The following is a 17,815-nucleotide window of genomic DNA, read 5'->3' as shown; positions in this document are numbered from 1 at the left end:
CCTCAAGCTAAATGCCAAAACATGTATAGTCATCCCCTTTGGCAAAAACAAAGTGCCCACAAATTACCACATAGGTGGTAATCCATTAAGTACAGAAGAAGTAATTAGGGACCTGGGGACCCAAGTTGATAGCAATCTCTCATTTGACAACCACGTGGCCAAAGTGGTTAGAAAAACATTTTATATAGCCCACCTCATCATGAAGGGACCAGAAAACCTAGATTAGGGGAGGTCATCGTGCCTCTTTACTCATCCCTCATCAGGCCCATAATAGAGTACAATGCCCCTTTTGGGATGTACCTTACCAAACAGCTGCAGCAACTGGAAAGACCCCAAAAGTACCTCACCAAGAGGATCAAAGGGCTCAAACAGATGCCATATGCTGCCCAGTTAAAGAAACTCCAGCTCTACTCAGTGGCATACCGCCTGCTCAGAGGTGACCTGTGCCTGACGTATAAAGCCATGTCCAACCCGGAAATAAGGGACATGCTGCACCTCAAAAAATCCAAATCCCATCGAGCTACACGCTCGAGAGACTTGAACCTCAGCACTGAAATAAATAGAATATGCTGGAGGGACAGATTCATAACCCAGAGGCTCCCTTCACTCTGGAATAAAATCCCAGTCCAGGTTGGGCAGAGTCCCTCATTGACTCTCTTCAAGAGGAATCTTGATGAGTGGATGGGAGATCGTAGATTTACTCCGGGTATCACTTCTGTGTCACTGTTAGACAGAGGCACAGTATACTAACCTCGAAAAAGGGCATAGCAAAATTAATTTAAAATGGGTGGCGAAAACCAAACATACTCTGGCTAGGCTTATAAATGCCCTAGGGCAGATAGCCTAGTATGTACCTATGAACCTATGATTCCACAAATAACTTCTCAGACAAGGGATGAATAGAAATAGTGTTCCAGCTTTCTACTAAATTCTTTATAAACCACTGGCAGAAAGGATTGAGTCAGCATCAGCTTTATGAAATAAAACCCTTCTTGTAGCAGTTTGCATGCCTGAAATGACCAGCAAAGAAAGCAAACCTTTTGGAAGTATCTGAGATTTTTGTTTCTATTTCTTGTTTCCTTATTTAACCAACAAATGGAGCCACATTAACAATTATGGAAACTTCAAAGATAAAACTGTTACTATAGTTGTGAAATGGTTCAGTAGTGCTGAAAACTAAAAACTAATTACTCAGTAACTGTCAGCAAGATACAATTAAATCTCTAAAAGAACTCGCACTTTGAACACCAGCAGGTGACAGTGTTCATACAAGCTCACTTGGGCTCTGGTCTACGGATTTATGGAGCATAGTACATCTCAGTTGTGCATAGAGTTTCTTATTTGCTTACCCTTTTCTACCATTCTTAATAAATGAAATTAAAAATATCCACAAATGTGAAGGCTCCAAATGTTTCCTGTTTTTGGCATTTTGTGAAACTTCATTTGTTAAAGACTATAAATTTCTCATTTTCATTTCTGATAAGATACCTTCAGCACATATGTTTCCTAAATATACTACGAATAATTTTGTTCATGATTTTGTAACCAGGATTTACTTTTAAAGTAGCTGTGCCTTTCTTGGCCAATATGCATATTTGTTCCTAATTCAAGAGATCGGCTAGATGTGAGGAAGGGGTGACTAACAGGCATTAGTTAGTAATATATCAGTATTAATATCTGAACACGTCATCTAAATAGAATGTCTAAAATATATAAGGCAAAATAAATGTTAGTATTCATGTCTGAATGTCTCTGTCCAAGTATAGAAATGACCAAGCTTAAATTGTTTGAGCTTGGTTATAAACATAAGTGTTAGTCACATTGCTGATTTGCTATCCTGTTGATATAGCGTGATGCATATGACCCATTGGGACTACTTTACATCACCTAAAACCTATTTGACTGACTCAGTTCACTGAGACCAAATCACCTAATTTGTCAAAATACTGAAAACCCATTTCACTGAATCTCATTTCACTGCAAGCTTACAATGCTAAATTTCTAAAGGCTAAACGTTAAACCATAGACAAACATACTCGCAGCACTAATAACTACCTCTGTACAGAATTTAAAAACTACTTACTTACCCTCTTAACAGAAAGCGGACAATATAAAACTAAACTAAGTGGGGGGGGGTTGTGCCTCCCCATACCCCAACTAACTATATATACTTCAGGATCGTACTACAGTGGAGAAAAGGGCATATACCTTTTACTTGCCTTACAGTACACTACACGCTGCCACTACTGCTGGGAATGCACAAAATATTTGCCATATTTCTTTAGATACTTCCCATAAAAATGTTACGACACATACCCATATTTAAAAACACTCCAACACTACTTTCTACATGACTGACTGTATTCTGACAGTCAGCACTGTAAGTTACAGAGATTCTATTTATCACAAACAAGTCATAGGTGAGTGGAAACCCACATCATGTCTATGGCTTACAATTCAGTGAAATGAGATTCTGTCAAATGAGTTTTCAGCATTTTGAAAATTAGGTGATTCAGTCAGTCAAATGGTTTTTAGGTGATTTAAAGTAGACCCGTCCCATTCTGTAATCCTGTTACAGAAATGAAATGTGTCTGTGTATGTGTGGTCAAGATTATGTAATCCAATTTTATTAGCTTGAAAACCTAGTATTGGCTACTCTGAATACAGAAAAGTGTGTGCTTTGTTATGGTCATGTTTGCACTCCTGAAGGCATATCACATGATTGAAGTGTTTATTAAATGCTTGCTGCATTTCATGTATGTACAAACCTACACATCATTGAATCATTTAAGATTATGAGCTCTACTTCTCAGTGAGAAAGACTTCCTTTCAGGTAAGTATTCAAGCAAGAGATGAGTTGTGTAACGCACTGTGCACTTTAATATGGCCACATAAAGAAGACATATTAGAAATGAAAAAATGTTTGTTGCTAATGGTGAAATTGCAAAAATAGTACAGAGGTTCATAGTTGGATGCAATATTATACCAAGGAACTACATTATAAGTAAGAGATACATTACAGAGATAAAGCAAATGTGACAAGAAGAAAAAAAAATGGAGGAGTAACAAAACCAGTAAGAGTAGGTGAGTTTTCCAGTAAATGTTAAAATGTATAAAAGTGAAGGAAGAGAATACAAGGAGGGAACTGAACAGGAAAATTAGTCTGAGAACAGAGGAGTAAAAGAAGATTGTCATCCCAGCAAGTCCTGTGAACAATAAAACTGTGAAAACACAGGGTAACAATCCTCAGTTTTCACCTGGCCAAATTAGTGGAAGAAATTGTTCTTAAGCTATTAAATTCTGTAAGTGAAGCTGTCCTTTCCAGTTTAAGGGGTGAAGTTAGATCGTGTGTCAGGCAGTTGTTTGATATTAATGCCAAAATACTTTGTCATCAAATGAGGTCACTGTGTGAGAAGTACCCTTACCGCAAGGTGTCCACAATTTTTGCAGAGGAGTGTGTCTTGAGTGCCAGTCCCTGACTGCACTCTTTAACAATATAATGTGTTTGTAAGCATCCACCAAAAAATGAACTAATAGGATACGTAGCAAGAATAAAAAAAGTATCCAGACACGAAATAATAAAAATGCCTTGAACCCCCATCAGGGCTACTATTCAAGGTGCCTTGTGCAAGTCTACAAAAACATTTTCCCATCAATACAGTTAGTTATGCTGCAATAATTAAATCCAGTGATATTTCTTACAGAACAAAGATGTTTCGCAGTTCATCACAACAAAGTTTTTTTTTACTGTGCTGGAGTCATCTGATCCCCAGACGTCTCATAGTAGAAAGGTGATTGTATAGCCACTAATGATCATTACCCACGAATATTAGGCCAAAAAAAAACAAAAACAAAAGTAAACTGTGTAAAACCAGTAGAGCCATTCTATGATGATGAAGTCTTGGCATTAGAAGAGACAAAAGCACTTACATGAAATTTGCAGTGTGGAAAGAACCTGTTTCGCTTTCTTTTTTGGTTACAAACATTATGCCAGAAAAGGTCTTAAACAGGTTTTTGTCTGTCTGTCTATGGAGATTTATGCACACAAAGCCATTTGTGGGAAATAAGTCAAGCTACAAATGACCACTAAGACAATGGTGATTTAAACATGAAGTCTGAATTAACTCAAAAAAGAGTATATTATTCATCTAAAACTAAAGCTTAGGCCAAGCACTATGCTTAATAATTTTAGCTTGGGTATTTGACTAGCAGCATGAGCACTGAAGGGCCACAGGGGTGGATTGGAGTGAGTGGACTATGTGCTGCAATGGGCAGTGAGATACTCAGTCAGCAGGATCCACCTGAGCAGAAGCATGCATGCATTTCCTCAGGACAGCAGTTGTGGAGCTGCCAAGGCTGCTGCAAGGTAATTGGAGTTAAAGTAGGTCAGGCAGACCTGATGAATGAGGAGCTGGAGGCAAAAAATAATGTTAGCTTGGAAGCCATGCAGCAACATGACTGCTATAAACAAAGATGATCCTTGTTTAAAGGTGAGGGAACACCAACAGCAGACAAATATAGCTTACTCAAGGAGCCACCATTTGGAGAACTTAAACTCACCGACACCTTTCTGTTACATTTCCACTTACACCATGTCATGTGGTATGATGACAACTTTTAGTGCTAGCTTCCTTAGCTAACTGACTTACCATTTAAGGGTTGGCAGCATGTAAATGTGCAGATTGTAAGAAACATATGGCTTTAAGACCGTCCATAGGTTCATAGATAGTTAGTACTCATGCTGTCCAGAAGACCATTAAGAAACCTAGCCTAAATTTCCAATTGCAAAAGCAATGTCTGGTTAAGTGACTTGCTCAAGGTCACACAGTAGGCAAATGAAGGCTGAGGGAATCAAACCCTACACAACAAGAAATAGTTTTAATCCTCTTCTAGGATGTAATGCATTGAAGACATTAGTCCTTGTACATCATTTGCTATTCTTATTTTTGTGGTTTCATAGCTGAGTGTCAAGTTGTCACTCCTAAATTATTAAATGCCACCTTTCTGAACCAGCGAACTGTACAACACATTGTGATTTTGTTAAACACTATGAGTAACGCAGTGGGCTTGAATACTTGCCTGCACAGGATTCATTGTGTAGAGTCTCTTCTTTAAGGGGCAGCTTAAACAGGTTCAGCCTTGAATGCTTGTTTCTGGAGGTAAGTTATGTTTGTGCAGACCTCTAAGGACTTTGTTGAGGACTTCCAAACAAGCAAACAGATCCTTACCTTCTTTGGACCTCTGTAACCTATCTCCAGGCATTGTATCTTCTTCACTGTAGAAAGACCAAGACCCCTTGCAGGCTGAGGAGAACCCCAAGCATCACTTTGTGCTGCTTTCTCAAATTATGCTAGCTAGTTTCCAGGAGGTTGACCCAGCTGTCTCAGCAGGCATAGTCCTAATTATGGTTCAGGATAGTCCATGCAAGAAGGTTAGTTATCCAAGTTCCCACATATAAGAACCATCACAAAAGACAAAGCAGCTTCTTGATGTGGCCATGATATGGCCATGTTGTAGAGCACTAAAGTCCTCCCACAGAAAGACTGTTACTTTGAGATCAAGTCATCTTTGCTGTCTCCTGGTACTGGACTACATTCTATACCTCAAATGGGCTGTAGAGGCTGTCCCTCCTTGTCAAGGACTGGGCTTCTACTTCAGTCTGTTTTTGGCATTGAAGAAAATAAGTGACATCTGTTGTCCTTTGCACCTCTGCAGTTTCAGTAAGTATATCTAGGACATGAAGTTTTGGAGGGATGCCTTCTGGCACATCAGTCTTTGGGATCTGATGAGGAGGTTCTTTAGTTTGTTGTGGGGGAAAACACCATTTTCACTGAGAGGTGCAGCCATTTGGTTCTTTCTGCACCCAGAATTTTTATTGAAGTGGTGATCACGCTGGACAAGGCATTGTCAAAAGGATTTTCATTTATTCACATATTTAAATCACTGGTCCCTAGTGATCTCATCAAGGAATTTCCCAGTAGCAACCCTATCTTAAGTGCTATCTGGCTTGCTGACATGAATGTTTTTATAAACATGGAGAAATCCTGTGTGATTCATCTAATATGATTGTATTCATCAGGATAGAGAGAGGGGATCTTCACTGTTTGCTATTCCTACTAGCAGACAGGGTACAAAAAGCCAAGACCTTGACAGTCGCAATGGGGTTACAGAAGAGGAAACAGGCTTGAATCCACTTTGTCTTTTGGGCTTGATGACCGCCCTTATTTTCACTGTGTCACTTACCAGGTATTACAGCAGAATATGAGCTGTTTCAGTGGCTGAATAGTCATAACATGTCTTTGGGTCTTCTGGTTTCAAACCTTTTTTGCCAATCTTTTGAATGGAATATATTATGATGATAATCCCCCAGTCTCATTCTTGTTTTCCCTTACTTCAGCTGAACTTGCCAAATATTCTGACAAAAGATGTTTTGCTGGCATGATGGGAACCCTACATTAGCTTCTCCACAGATATGGTCTGATTTGTTAAGGGAACTTCATATAATCCAGCCAGAGCTCTGTAAAGTACTTTTTGATGCAAGGACGCTACAGGGGGATCTGAAGCCCAGGCATCTCTTGAGTCAGTTCGATACCCAGTCCATTGTATGCTAGCTAAGCATGAAAGCAACATAAATGCTCACTCTTTAAGCAGTGAGTCAATGGAAGTCTGCAATGGGCAGACTGACAGTGGCATGATTTATGAACTATTCATATCTCAGGAGATGCCTTTTTCCTCCACTGATTCATCATTCTAGTGCTGCAGTGTGAAAGTTTGTTTCATGGAAGATTATTTCCTGGTAACCATTGCCTCTGCTCAAAGGATCTCATAGCTTCAGACCCCTTATTTGAAAAGAACCATATTTGGTCTTTCACAAAGATTAAGATCAACTCACTTTTCTGAGGGGTGTCAAAATTGTTCTTAAATAAGTCCACCACAAAGTCTAGAGCAAGGCGGTTCAACCTATAATGAATACATTGAGTTCTGGAAGATTAGCACACTGTTTGTCTTTGGGAGGAACTGCCAGTTGGTTAAAAAAAAAAAAAACTTGGTATGTATATTGCTGATTGCAGTGTGTTTTGTTATCATATGGTGAATATTTTAATAACTGGAGTGTTTTACATGGAGTTACATATTTGTACATTGTTCTTTGAGAAAAGTCTCAAGAAAAAGGTTTGGCTATTCCACTTCTGGTGTGACAGTTCAGCAAGTGCATTTATTTAATTGGCCAGGAAATGACCAGGGGGTTGAATAAGTTGGTAATGGTTTGAATCTTCAGCACACTAGGAATTTTTTTTTTATTTTGAAAAGTTTGATTTCCAAGGATGGCTCAACAAGGGCTTATGGATTGCTGGCCAGGAGGATGTGCTTAACACTTCTGAGTGAAAGTTGAATAAGGTGCTTATTCTACAAATTGACCATTTATATTTAACAGAATGTGTTAAAAATAAAAGCATTCTGAAAGGGCGTTGATTGTACAAATATCCTCAAGGAGTTGATGTCAATTCATTAGAATTTTTTGAGCTCATAGAACTGTTTGACTGGCATGGAATAAAACTCATAAACTTTATTGTTAGACTTAATAATTCCAGTATTGCTAAGTTACTAAAGGAGTTAAACAGTCTAAATGCAGCTATCAGTACTGATTTGTTGTTTGAAGATAACATGAACAAATATTGACAATATTTTGTCTAAGGTTCAGGAGCAAGTTAAAATTAACCTTCAAAGGAAACAAAATAAATTTAGTTAGAGAGCAGATTGAATATGCCAATCACAAAGCTTATCCCATTCCCAACTTTTTAAGATCTAATTTACAAAACACTATAGGACACAGCATGGGCAATAATGACCAATTTTATCCCATGAGATTTACTCTAAGCCATTCACCACATTCTAGTAACAACACTAGATATGAGGTTCATGCACCAGAATCACACACTATTGATGATAATTCAAATTTACCCCCCCCCCAAGAAGATCTCTGAGGATAGAGACTCAACAGAGGGAGGGTGATTTTTTAGTTCAAGTAACACCCCCACTCCGTTGAGGGAACCAAAGGTGGTGCAGAGGTCAAAAGACATACAAACAGAACAGAGTTTTCTAATTCTAGTATTAACAAACAAGGACCAGTTCAAGATGATGAGATTGTGGTTTCTCACAGTGGTATTGTCTCTACTTACCAAGGGTTCAATAATTTTAACTACATGGACACTGCTGTTACCAAATTTCACATTACACTTTTCAAACAAGGTTTTAAGTTTGTGCCTTCCCCAAAATATAATATTATAGATGTGGTCATTGAACTGAAACTTTTTAATATAAAAGCTTAATTTTCAGCTAGTGGTCCCTAATAAAACTGGGACAAACAGTGTTCCTTTTACATTTAAGAGAAAATGTACTTACAATTCCCCTTTAAACCCAATGGTGGGTATATTTAAAAGACCCTGTGAAAAAGAATTATATGGTCTACCCTTCCCTCCAGTAGAACTCTTTTGAGTGTGTACCTTTAACTCCCAGTGGGCGTGGCTTCAGCATTTATAAAATGAAGTTATCACCTTATATTTTTAACAAATACCCATTGACAGAGGTGATATATCAATACAGTTGTGTTTGCCATCATGTACGCTTCAAGATAAATTTTTCTGATACCTTGTATGCAACATGGTTTTGGAATTATTAATGCAAATATGAACAAGCAATATTTGACGCCTAGAGGTGCAGTAGGAGGTAACTGCACAAACGCCTGGAGACGTCACTCGGCTGTAATGAGTTCCACATCCCCTACAACACTAAAACCTTTCTAAGGATGAACGGAATTTTGTAACTCTTCTTAGACAAGATGCTGGTTTGAGAATTATGAAACCCGATAATGGTGGGGGGATTGTTATAGTGGACAAAACTGACTACAACTGGGATATTTACAACTTACTGCAGGGCACTGAAAAATATCAAACTACTTCTAGGAATGAGATTTTTATTGCTTACAGGAAAATAGATTTACTCCTAGAATATTCCTTACTCTAGGGTGTGACTGACGTGAACACTTATAATTTTTTTATTAAAAAAAACCCATTTTTACTGACTGTCTTTAATATACAAAAACATCATGGTGTAATGCCTTACTGCTTGATTATTGCAGCACAAAATTCTAAAATTTATTCGTTAGCAGTTTTTGTTGACTGTTTGAGTACATATTGAAGGACAGGGGGGATTTCCTCACTAAAACAAAACAGTTTTTGTATAGTAAGTCCTGCAATTTTTCCACAATAGATGTAACTGACTTTGCTGCATTCCCCGAACTGACTACACTTGAGAATAGTATTATAAACTTTGTTATGAGTGTTATAGGGTTTATTTTATCAACCAATTTTTTCACCTTTGAAGGAGAATACTTTCGCCAAGTTAACAGAGTAGCAATAGGGGCCAGTTGTGCACCAATTTTATCCTTTTCAGCTGGGAAAATCAGTGGTCTTTAATTCCATTTATAAAGACCATTGACACATTTACCACCATTACCTGGATGATATTTTTATTTTATGGAAAGATTCACCTGACATTATGGAAGAGTTTTTAGCACACCTTAACAACTCAACTTCTTTTTTGTAATTCACTCACAACCACTCATCAGATGACACTGATTATTTAGATGGCACTATTTTCAAGGAAAGTTAATGGAAGCTTTGGTTCTAAAATTTATAGAAAGGCCACCTTTTCCAACAGCTACTTGGAGTTCAACAGCTGTCAACCTTGGCATATTAAGAGAAATATTTACAAAGGACTATTGGTTCGAGCAACAAGAATGTGTTCTGACTTTAACATTTTTAATAATGAGGTCCACCAAATTACAGGTATGTTCTTGGATAGGAGATGCCCCTTAGATTTACTGAACACCATTTGGGATGAACTTATAAATAATTGGGAGATCAGGTTTAAATCACTTTTAGGCTCAGATTGGGACAATGTCACACCTGTACCTCCAGCCAACAGTCTTGTAGATAAGCCCTTGTATGCTAATAGTTTATTGTTAACATTTGGTCCTCACACTAGAGAGGTGAAAAATATTACTAATAGGAATGGGAACATCTTTAAGGTAGATGAACACATTTTGAAAATATTTGGCAACACTCCTGGTTTCATATACAAAATGAGTCAGAACTTAAAAAAAACTTTCTGAACATCAAATGTACACTGTTAATATGAAATCCCACATGGGTACCAGAAGATGTAGGGCTTGGAACTTTTGAAGTTATGTGTATAGTTTCCTTCTCTGTATCTTTTGACATAGAAGGCCAAAATACTATCCCTCTTGTCCTTCTTTTGGTAGAATCAGTACCTGGGTGTCCACAATGTAAAATCTTGATATATTCCTGTTGTAACATTGAAGGAAAAACTACTTTAGGACCTTTCATGATGATTTCATCTTCCATCGTGAGCTTGTCTTGGTAAGGAAAATATTTCTGTATGCCAGGTGGTAGACTGGTCTGTCACACTGGCCATCCTTGATCGATAACATGTGTCAGCTTTTGAAGAGTATGGTCTAAAGCTGCGTGTTGCCTGAATTCATCAAGATGTGTTGAGGAAAAGATTTTGACTTCCATGACTTCAAGATCTGTTTTCTCATTATCATGCTGTTCTGTAGTTTGTCTGGGTACTCGTGACAAAGCATCAGCAAGGTATTAATATTTGCCTTTTGTATAAACAATATTGAAATTGTACTTTTGACATTTTAACATCATGCATTGCAAGTGTGCTGGAGCTGTATGTGTTGGCTTTTTCAGAACTGTCACCAGACGTTGGTGATCAGTCTCTAGTGGAACAGGTTTGCTATAAATATAATCCTGGAACTTCGAACATGCGCAAACACTACTGCCAAAAGCTCTTTTTCAATTTGTGCATACTGCATTATAGTTTGGGTTAAAGTCTAGATACATAGGCTACTGGTATGCCTTGAAGATAACCAAGACCATGCTCTGAAGCATCGCATGAAAGAGTTACTGGTTTGTGAATATCACAGTATCTCAAAAGGGGGAGATTGGCAATTTTCTGTTTTAAATGTGAAATGTTCTTTGGTGTTCCAAACAGAACCAGTTTACATTTTTGCATGTCAGCTCACATAATGGTGTTGAAAGCTCACTTAGGTCTGGGATGAACTTTCCTAAATAGTTGACTATACCAAGAAAACGTTGCAAAGATCTGACATTGTCTAGAACCGGTATCTCAAGAATTGCAGCTTGCTTAGACGGATCTGGTTGTAAGCCAGAACTGGTAAATAAATTACCCACATAAGTAACTTCCCTCAGCTTGAATTTACATTTTTGAAGATTCAGTTTAAGATTGACTTCACATGCACAGTCTAGAACTTTCTTAAAGTTTCTATCATGTTCGTCTTCACCATTGCTCCCTACAATAATGTCATCTATTATGATTATGATAGCAGATGGACAACCTGGAAAAATTAGTTCCATAGCCTGTTGAAATACTTCACTGGCAGAATTTATCCCAAATGGCATTTTCAAAAATCTGTATCTTGCAAATTATGTACTGATAGTAGTTAACAATGAAGATTTGTGATCCAGTGAAATTTGCCAAAACTAACTGTTTGCATCTAAGACTGAAAAAACAGTGGCATTTGGCATGAGAGATGCTGCTACTTCTATTGTACGCATCAGATTATGAGGATGTTAAGCTCTTTGTTTAAATCTCTCGGATCAATACATATTAAAATATTATCTGAGCTTTAATTATGAGCTACAACCATAGAGGATACCCATTCAGTTGGTTCTTTTACTGGAGTAATTACGCCTTAATTCACCATTTTGCCAAATGCTGTTTTAACTTTCCTACTTTGCTACTGGAACCTTTCTTTCTGGTCTAACAACTGGGCTCACTTCATGGTTTAACTTCATGGAATATGTGACTGGTAGCTTGCCAAGCTCATCTTTGAAAATAGCATATTCACTAAAAATATTCTGTGTAAAACTGTCATGGTTGTTTAGACTTGTATGGTGGACCTCCTTATTAAATAAAATCAGTCCTATTCTCACACTTTGAGGCCAAACAGTGACTGCACGTGTCTTTTGACTACATAAAACTGCAAGTCATAGCTGTTTCCAGCAGAATGGCATGTAAGAACTACTGCTCCATCAGTCTGAATCTCTTCACCACCATAAGGAGCAAGTTTTGCACACTTTGCTGAATCAAGTTTCTCACCAGTTTTTCACCTGGGCAAACATTTAGACCAAGTATCTACTTTAAGCTCTACAGGTTTTCCATTAATCTTTACAGTACAAAATATTTTGCTCTTTGCTACCAACTGATAGTCTACTGTTGTAACAGTTCATCATGTACATCAGTCACAGAGACACCATCAACACAGAAAGTTTGGTCACTGTTATCTAACTGAGCTACTTGCTTATTTGGATGATCTCTTTTATTAATAGATTGTAGCACTTTAGACTTGCAAAGCCTTTTGAAATGATTCCAGTTTGTACATTTGTGATATCACTGACCAAAAACTAAGTACTTTTCTTGTTTAGATTCATGGTTACCACCACAGTTATGACAGTTAACAGTAAGATTAGGTGCTGTGGCCCCATTCTGTTTTTAATTGAAACTGGGTACTGCCCCATTCTTTCGCTTACATTTCTTTCTTTTTTATGTTAGCTTTCTGTTGTACACTGTCAACATAGACACTGTATGCATACTTTTCTCATTTGTAAGCATATTTTTGTGCTTTTCTGTAAGCTCATATATTTGACAAATCTCTATGGCTTTGCTCAACATTAAATCACCATCTCTAAACAAAATCTTCTCGTTGCATCATTAACACCACACATAATTCTGTCCTTTGCCAACTCATCTCACAAATCACCATATCTGCACATTTTTGCTTTATTTCTCAAGTCAGTAATTTATGCTGTTGTAGTTTCACCAGACTTTTGATTTGTTGTGTAACATATGTGCCTTTCCATTATAATATTTGTTTGAGGATAACACATTTCTCAAAATTTATGTTTTAAGCACTCAGGGTCTGCCTGCATTTCAGCCTGTATCACAATATGGTGGTTCTCCCCCTCCCCTGCATACAGGGCAGGTGCATACACAAATGAGCATTCACTTTCAATGGCTTCCAAACCTGCTAAATTAAGAAGTATGAATGCTCTGGTACGTGTGTCTTTATCCGAAAAAGCAGCTTGTATAAAAATATATTCTTTTTCAAACACTCAGCCACTTCTCAGCAATATTATTATCAAAAAACAGTCGTTCAGGTCTGAGATATCCCTCTGCCATCACAACAAAATACATTTAAACATAAGCATAGATCAGGTACTTGTGTTCTTCTCTTTCAGCTGTTCCCATTAGGGGTCACCACAGCGGATCATCTATTTCCATTTCTTCCTGTCCTCTGCATATTGCTGTGTCACACCAACCACCTGCATGCTCTCTCTCACCACATCCATAAACCTTCTCTTAGACCTTCCTGTTTTCCTCTTACCTGGCAGCTCCATCCTTAGCATCCTTTTCCCAATATACCCAGCATCTCTCCTCAGCACGTCCAAACCAACGCAATCTCGCCTCTCTGACTTTGTCTCCAAACTGTCCAACCTGAGCTGACCCTCTAATATACTGATTCCTAATCCTGTCCATCCTTGTCACACCCAGTGCAAATCTTAACATCTTTAACTCTGCCACTTCCAGCTCTGACTGCTACCTTTTTGTCAATGCCACCGTCTCCAACCCATACAACATAGCTGGTCTCACTACCATCTTGTAGACCTTCCCTTTCACTCTTACTGGTACCCGTCTGTCACAAATCACTCCTGACACTCTTCTCCACCCATTCCATCCTGAGTGTACTCTCTTCTTCACCTCTTTTCCACACTCACCATTAATCTGAACTGTTGATCCCAAGTATTTAAACTCATCCACGTTCGCCACCTCTACTCCCTGTATCCTTACCATTCCTCTATCCTCCCTCTCATTCACACACATATATTCTGTCTTAGTCCTGCTGACCTTCATTCCTCTTCTCTCTAGAGCATATCTCCACCTCTCCAGGGTCTCCTCAACCTGATCCCTACTCTCATTACAGATCACAATGTCATCTGCAAACATCATAGTCCATGGGGCCTCCTGTCTGATCTCGTCTGTCAACCTGTCCATCACCATTGCAAATAAGAAAGGGCTCAGAGCTGATCCTTGATGTAATCCCACTTCCACCTTAAACGCGTCTGTCACTCCCACTGCAGACTTCTTCACTGTCACACTACCCTCGTACATATCCTGTACCACTCTTACATACTTCTCTGCCACTCCCGACTTCCTCATACAATACCACAACTCCTCTCTAGACAGCCTATCATATGCTTTCTCCAAGTCCACAAAGACACGATGTAACTCCTTCTGACCTTCTCTTGTAATTATGCTTAAATGCAAAACAATCTCTTTGATTTTACTTTGACAGTGCGAACATTCCAGAAGCTTTGGACACTTTGACTAGCGTTAATTGATGCAAAAAGTAGTACATTGTGAAAAAGTGTTCATTTTAGCCTTTTCATACATCTTAAACATTTTAAAAATGATTTCAAACAATTTCACATTTATTTCCAATACTTTTATCAGTATGTTGCAATTTCGGACACTTTATCTTGGTAATTATTTCCAATGTTTTGTATGCTTCGCCACACATTTGGCGACTGAAAAATCATGTAAATGAATTTAAGTAGCTTTGAATAAATGCTGACCCATTTGCAAGTTCACTCTTTCATATTCCTCCACTTCTGACCATGTGCTTCATGGCTTGTGTGTTGTTTCTACTTCGGATCCCATTCTGGCACCATGTTGATTGTCTCATGCATTCAAAAGTGACGGCGCAGTGTATGGGTTCAAGATCTTTATCGTAAATAAACATGTCAGAACTGTAATTACAACACATATTTAAGCTAACTGATTATACGTGTTCTAATTACAGTTCTGACATGTTTAGGCTGTAATTAGAACACGTATTTAAGCTAACTGATGGGAAGCCGCAGTGGTGCAGCAGTTAGCGTTGTCACCTCACAGTAAGAGGTTCTCCCGTTTGATTCTTGGCTGAAGCGCCTTCTGTGTAGAGTCTGCATGTCCTTCCCGTGGTCGAGTGATGTATAAAGACATGCAGGTAGGTGCGTGCATGAATGGGTGTGCCTTCTTTGAAGGTTGGGTGCCGGGTGGGCAACTCGGCACTGAAAAAATCCACTGCCAATTATTAGCAGACTGATGTTCCACTGTGGCGACCCCTAACTGGGAAAAGCCGAAAGACATTAGTATTAAAGCTAACTGATTCACTCATTACTTCAAACACGCTCGCATGTGCATCTCCATTCATGACTGCATTCACTCTGGCTGACTACACAAAATGGTACTGTTCTTGCACGTGCTGAGTACTTTTGCCCATGCTATGTAGCTACAGTGGCTGAATAGGAACAATACACTCAATGATCTACACCTACCTATTTGTCCAGACAGAATATGAGTTGCCCCCCAACACTGAAATGGATAGCGGAGTAAAGTGAAAAGAGCAGAGCATGAACTGGGGGCTACAGGAGTGAATGGAACAAGCTGATGGAATCTGTGGCTTGTGAATCAGTAATGAGGAGGCAAAAAAAAGAATTTATACAGAAATTACAGAAAGCAGTTTACTACTGAAATGAAAACTTGTTCACACACTACTAAATGCAGAAGCAGCCATTCATAGGCAACCACCAAGTGCAGAACATTGCAAAGTATAATAGAAGAAAATATTTAGGACTGCATTTGTATAGAGCATCACTTGTGTCTTATTTTATTAAAAGATAAAAGTAAACGGAATATAAAATAATCAGGGACAGAAGCAGTAAAATAGGTGAAAGTGCTGCATGGTTACAAAAAGGAAAATAAATAAACATACAGTTGGCATGTAACAAGAATCTTTGTGATAAAATATATTTGAAATAAAACATTGAATAGTTTACTTACATAACCACTTTCTGCAACATATGATGGGAGCCCACTAACTAGTGCCCAGTGATCAGCAGGAGGATTTCTAAACAAACAAAAAGACAGGTATTAACATATTTTACACTTAAACAGCTTACATATACTTAGGAGCAGTTGATATAGCAGAAAGATCTTTATTTGATTTAATTTGCACATCATCTTTGAACTGGGTCTTACATTTTTATTACTGTCTATCATTCTGTATGTCAGAAAAAAAGGTTTGTGTAAAATCATGCTATATAGTGTGACAACAAAAACAGTATGAAGTCTTTCAATACTGGTTGTTTGACTACAAATAGAGCAAGAATATATTTGCAGGCAAATGAATGCTCTCAGCTGTCAGGCTTCAGCTCAAAGAAAGATGTTGGAATTGTAGTTAAACAATACATATTGGTGCAGCTCCTTCGCTAAGAAACCAAAGAACTAGGTTATCACTACCAACATGGGGCCCATCTTATGGCTTCATGTCAGAGTTCTGATCTTAAAGAGCAGAAAAAAGGAAGGCTAATCATATTCAGAAACATTTTCCAAGGAAAGAGAAAGAGAGAGCAAATTATATCTCATGCCATCTTTGAATGACCACAACTAACAACATATTGATTGTATGCACTACAGCTGGGACAGAAATGCTTTTGTTTAATGACAGTTCAGGCATATTTGTATGTGGCATGTGTTTTGTTATATAGTCTAGTGACTGCCACACACAGCAAATAAATAAGCCTATATGGCTGCCAAATTGCCTCCTTCAGAGATGGTACTAAGAAAGACAAGTAGGACTTATGACTAAAAGAACTTCAGTTAACTATGAAGACAATTTTAAAAACGGTAAGCAAGAGGCAAAATGTACAATGCTAGATTGTTAATGTTGACAATGCCAATGTGTTCCTAATATTAGATTATCTCTAATACCATGACAGGAATGGACCCCATATTAAAGTTTATGAACTTGGTATTGTTTCAGTCTTTGATGTTAGCCAAAAGTGCTCTTTGCAGCACCCACAATGTGCCCAGAACTGACTTTTCTGCAATTCATGTGGAGTTACATGCATCAGTAAGATATCTACATATAACTGTAAATTCTTTATTTTTTTTTCAGACCCATTGTTCCTACTACAGTTGTAACTGTCTCGGTATCCTTCCTCCACAATACCCACATTTCTGCCTGCAAATCCTGGTATTTTATGACTTTGTGTCTCTCTGTATGTAAGACAATGTAATCACTAGGTATAACAATTTCTATGATCAATGCTACTTTTCTCTTCTTTTCGTGAACTACTATATCTGGTTTTCTAGCATCTGTTTTTTGAACTGTTGGTAATGTGTGATTCCATGTCATATAAACTTCATCATTTTCTATAATGCTTTGTGGCTCATGTTTCCTATGCTTCTCACCTACACCAATATTCTAATGTTTGCACAATACACAATGCAATAGTCTTGCCACCTTACTATGCCTTTCAGTATAGAAGCCTTCTGCCATTATTGTATCACACCCAGCAACAAAATGTGCAACTGTTTCAAATTCTGTTTTACAAAATCTGCATTTGTCTGTTTCTGTCATGTTCAATGGACTTTGTAAACAAATGTGTATGTAGTCCACTGTCCTGGGCTGCTAATATTATACTTTCATATTTTGGTTTAAATTCGGTTTACCTTTACATAACCGAATCACAGTGGTGTGATTGCTCATATGAGCGAATCGTAACCACGAAAGTCATAACAGCAACAATTTAATATGTTCAAAAATCAGCAAATCGAAAAGCAGATTCGCTGATTTTCGAACATAAATATCGAAAGAAAAATC

The 17,815-nt window shown here is 38.0% G+C and overlaps 1 protein-coding gene across 1 annotated transcript in view; it reads right to left on the bottom strand.

Annotated features, from left to right (window-relative positions):
- Positions 1 to 17,815, bottom strand: part of LOC122792803 (rod cGMP-specific 3',5'-cyclic phosphodiesterase subunit beta-like) — an 897,069-nt gene that overhangs the window by 603,201 nt on the left and 276,053 nt on the right. The window contains exon 8 of the mRNA XM_044060372.1: positions 15,991 to 16,057. Coding sequence (XP_043916307.1) covers positions 15,991 to 16,057 — 67 coding nt within the window. The remainder of the gene's footprint in view (positions 1 to 15,990; positions 16,058 to 17,815) is intronic.

The sequence above is a fragment of the Protopterus annectens genome, chromosome 2.part0 (genome assembly GCF_019279795.1).
Source record: "Protopterus annectens isolate FY-2018-M chromosome 2.part0, PAN1.0, whole genome shotgun sequence".
Taxonomy (NCBI): Eukaryota; Metazoa; Chordata; order Ceratodontiformes; family Protopteridae; genus Protopterus; species Protopterus annectens.
This window is presented reverse-complemented; position numbering and strand designations above follow the sequence as displayed.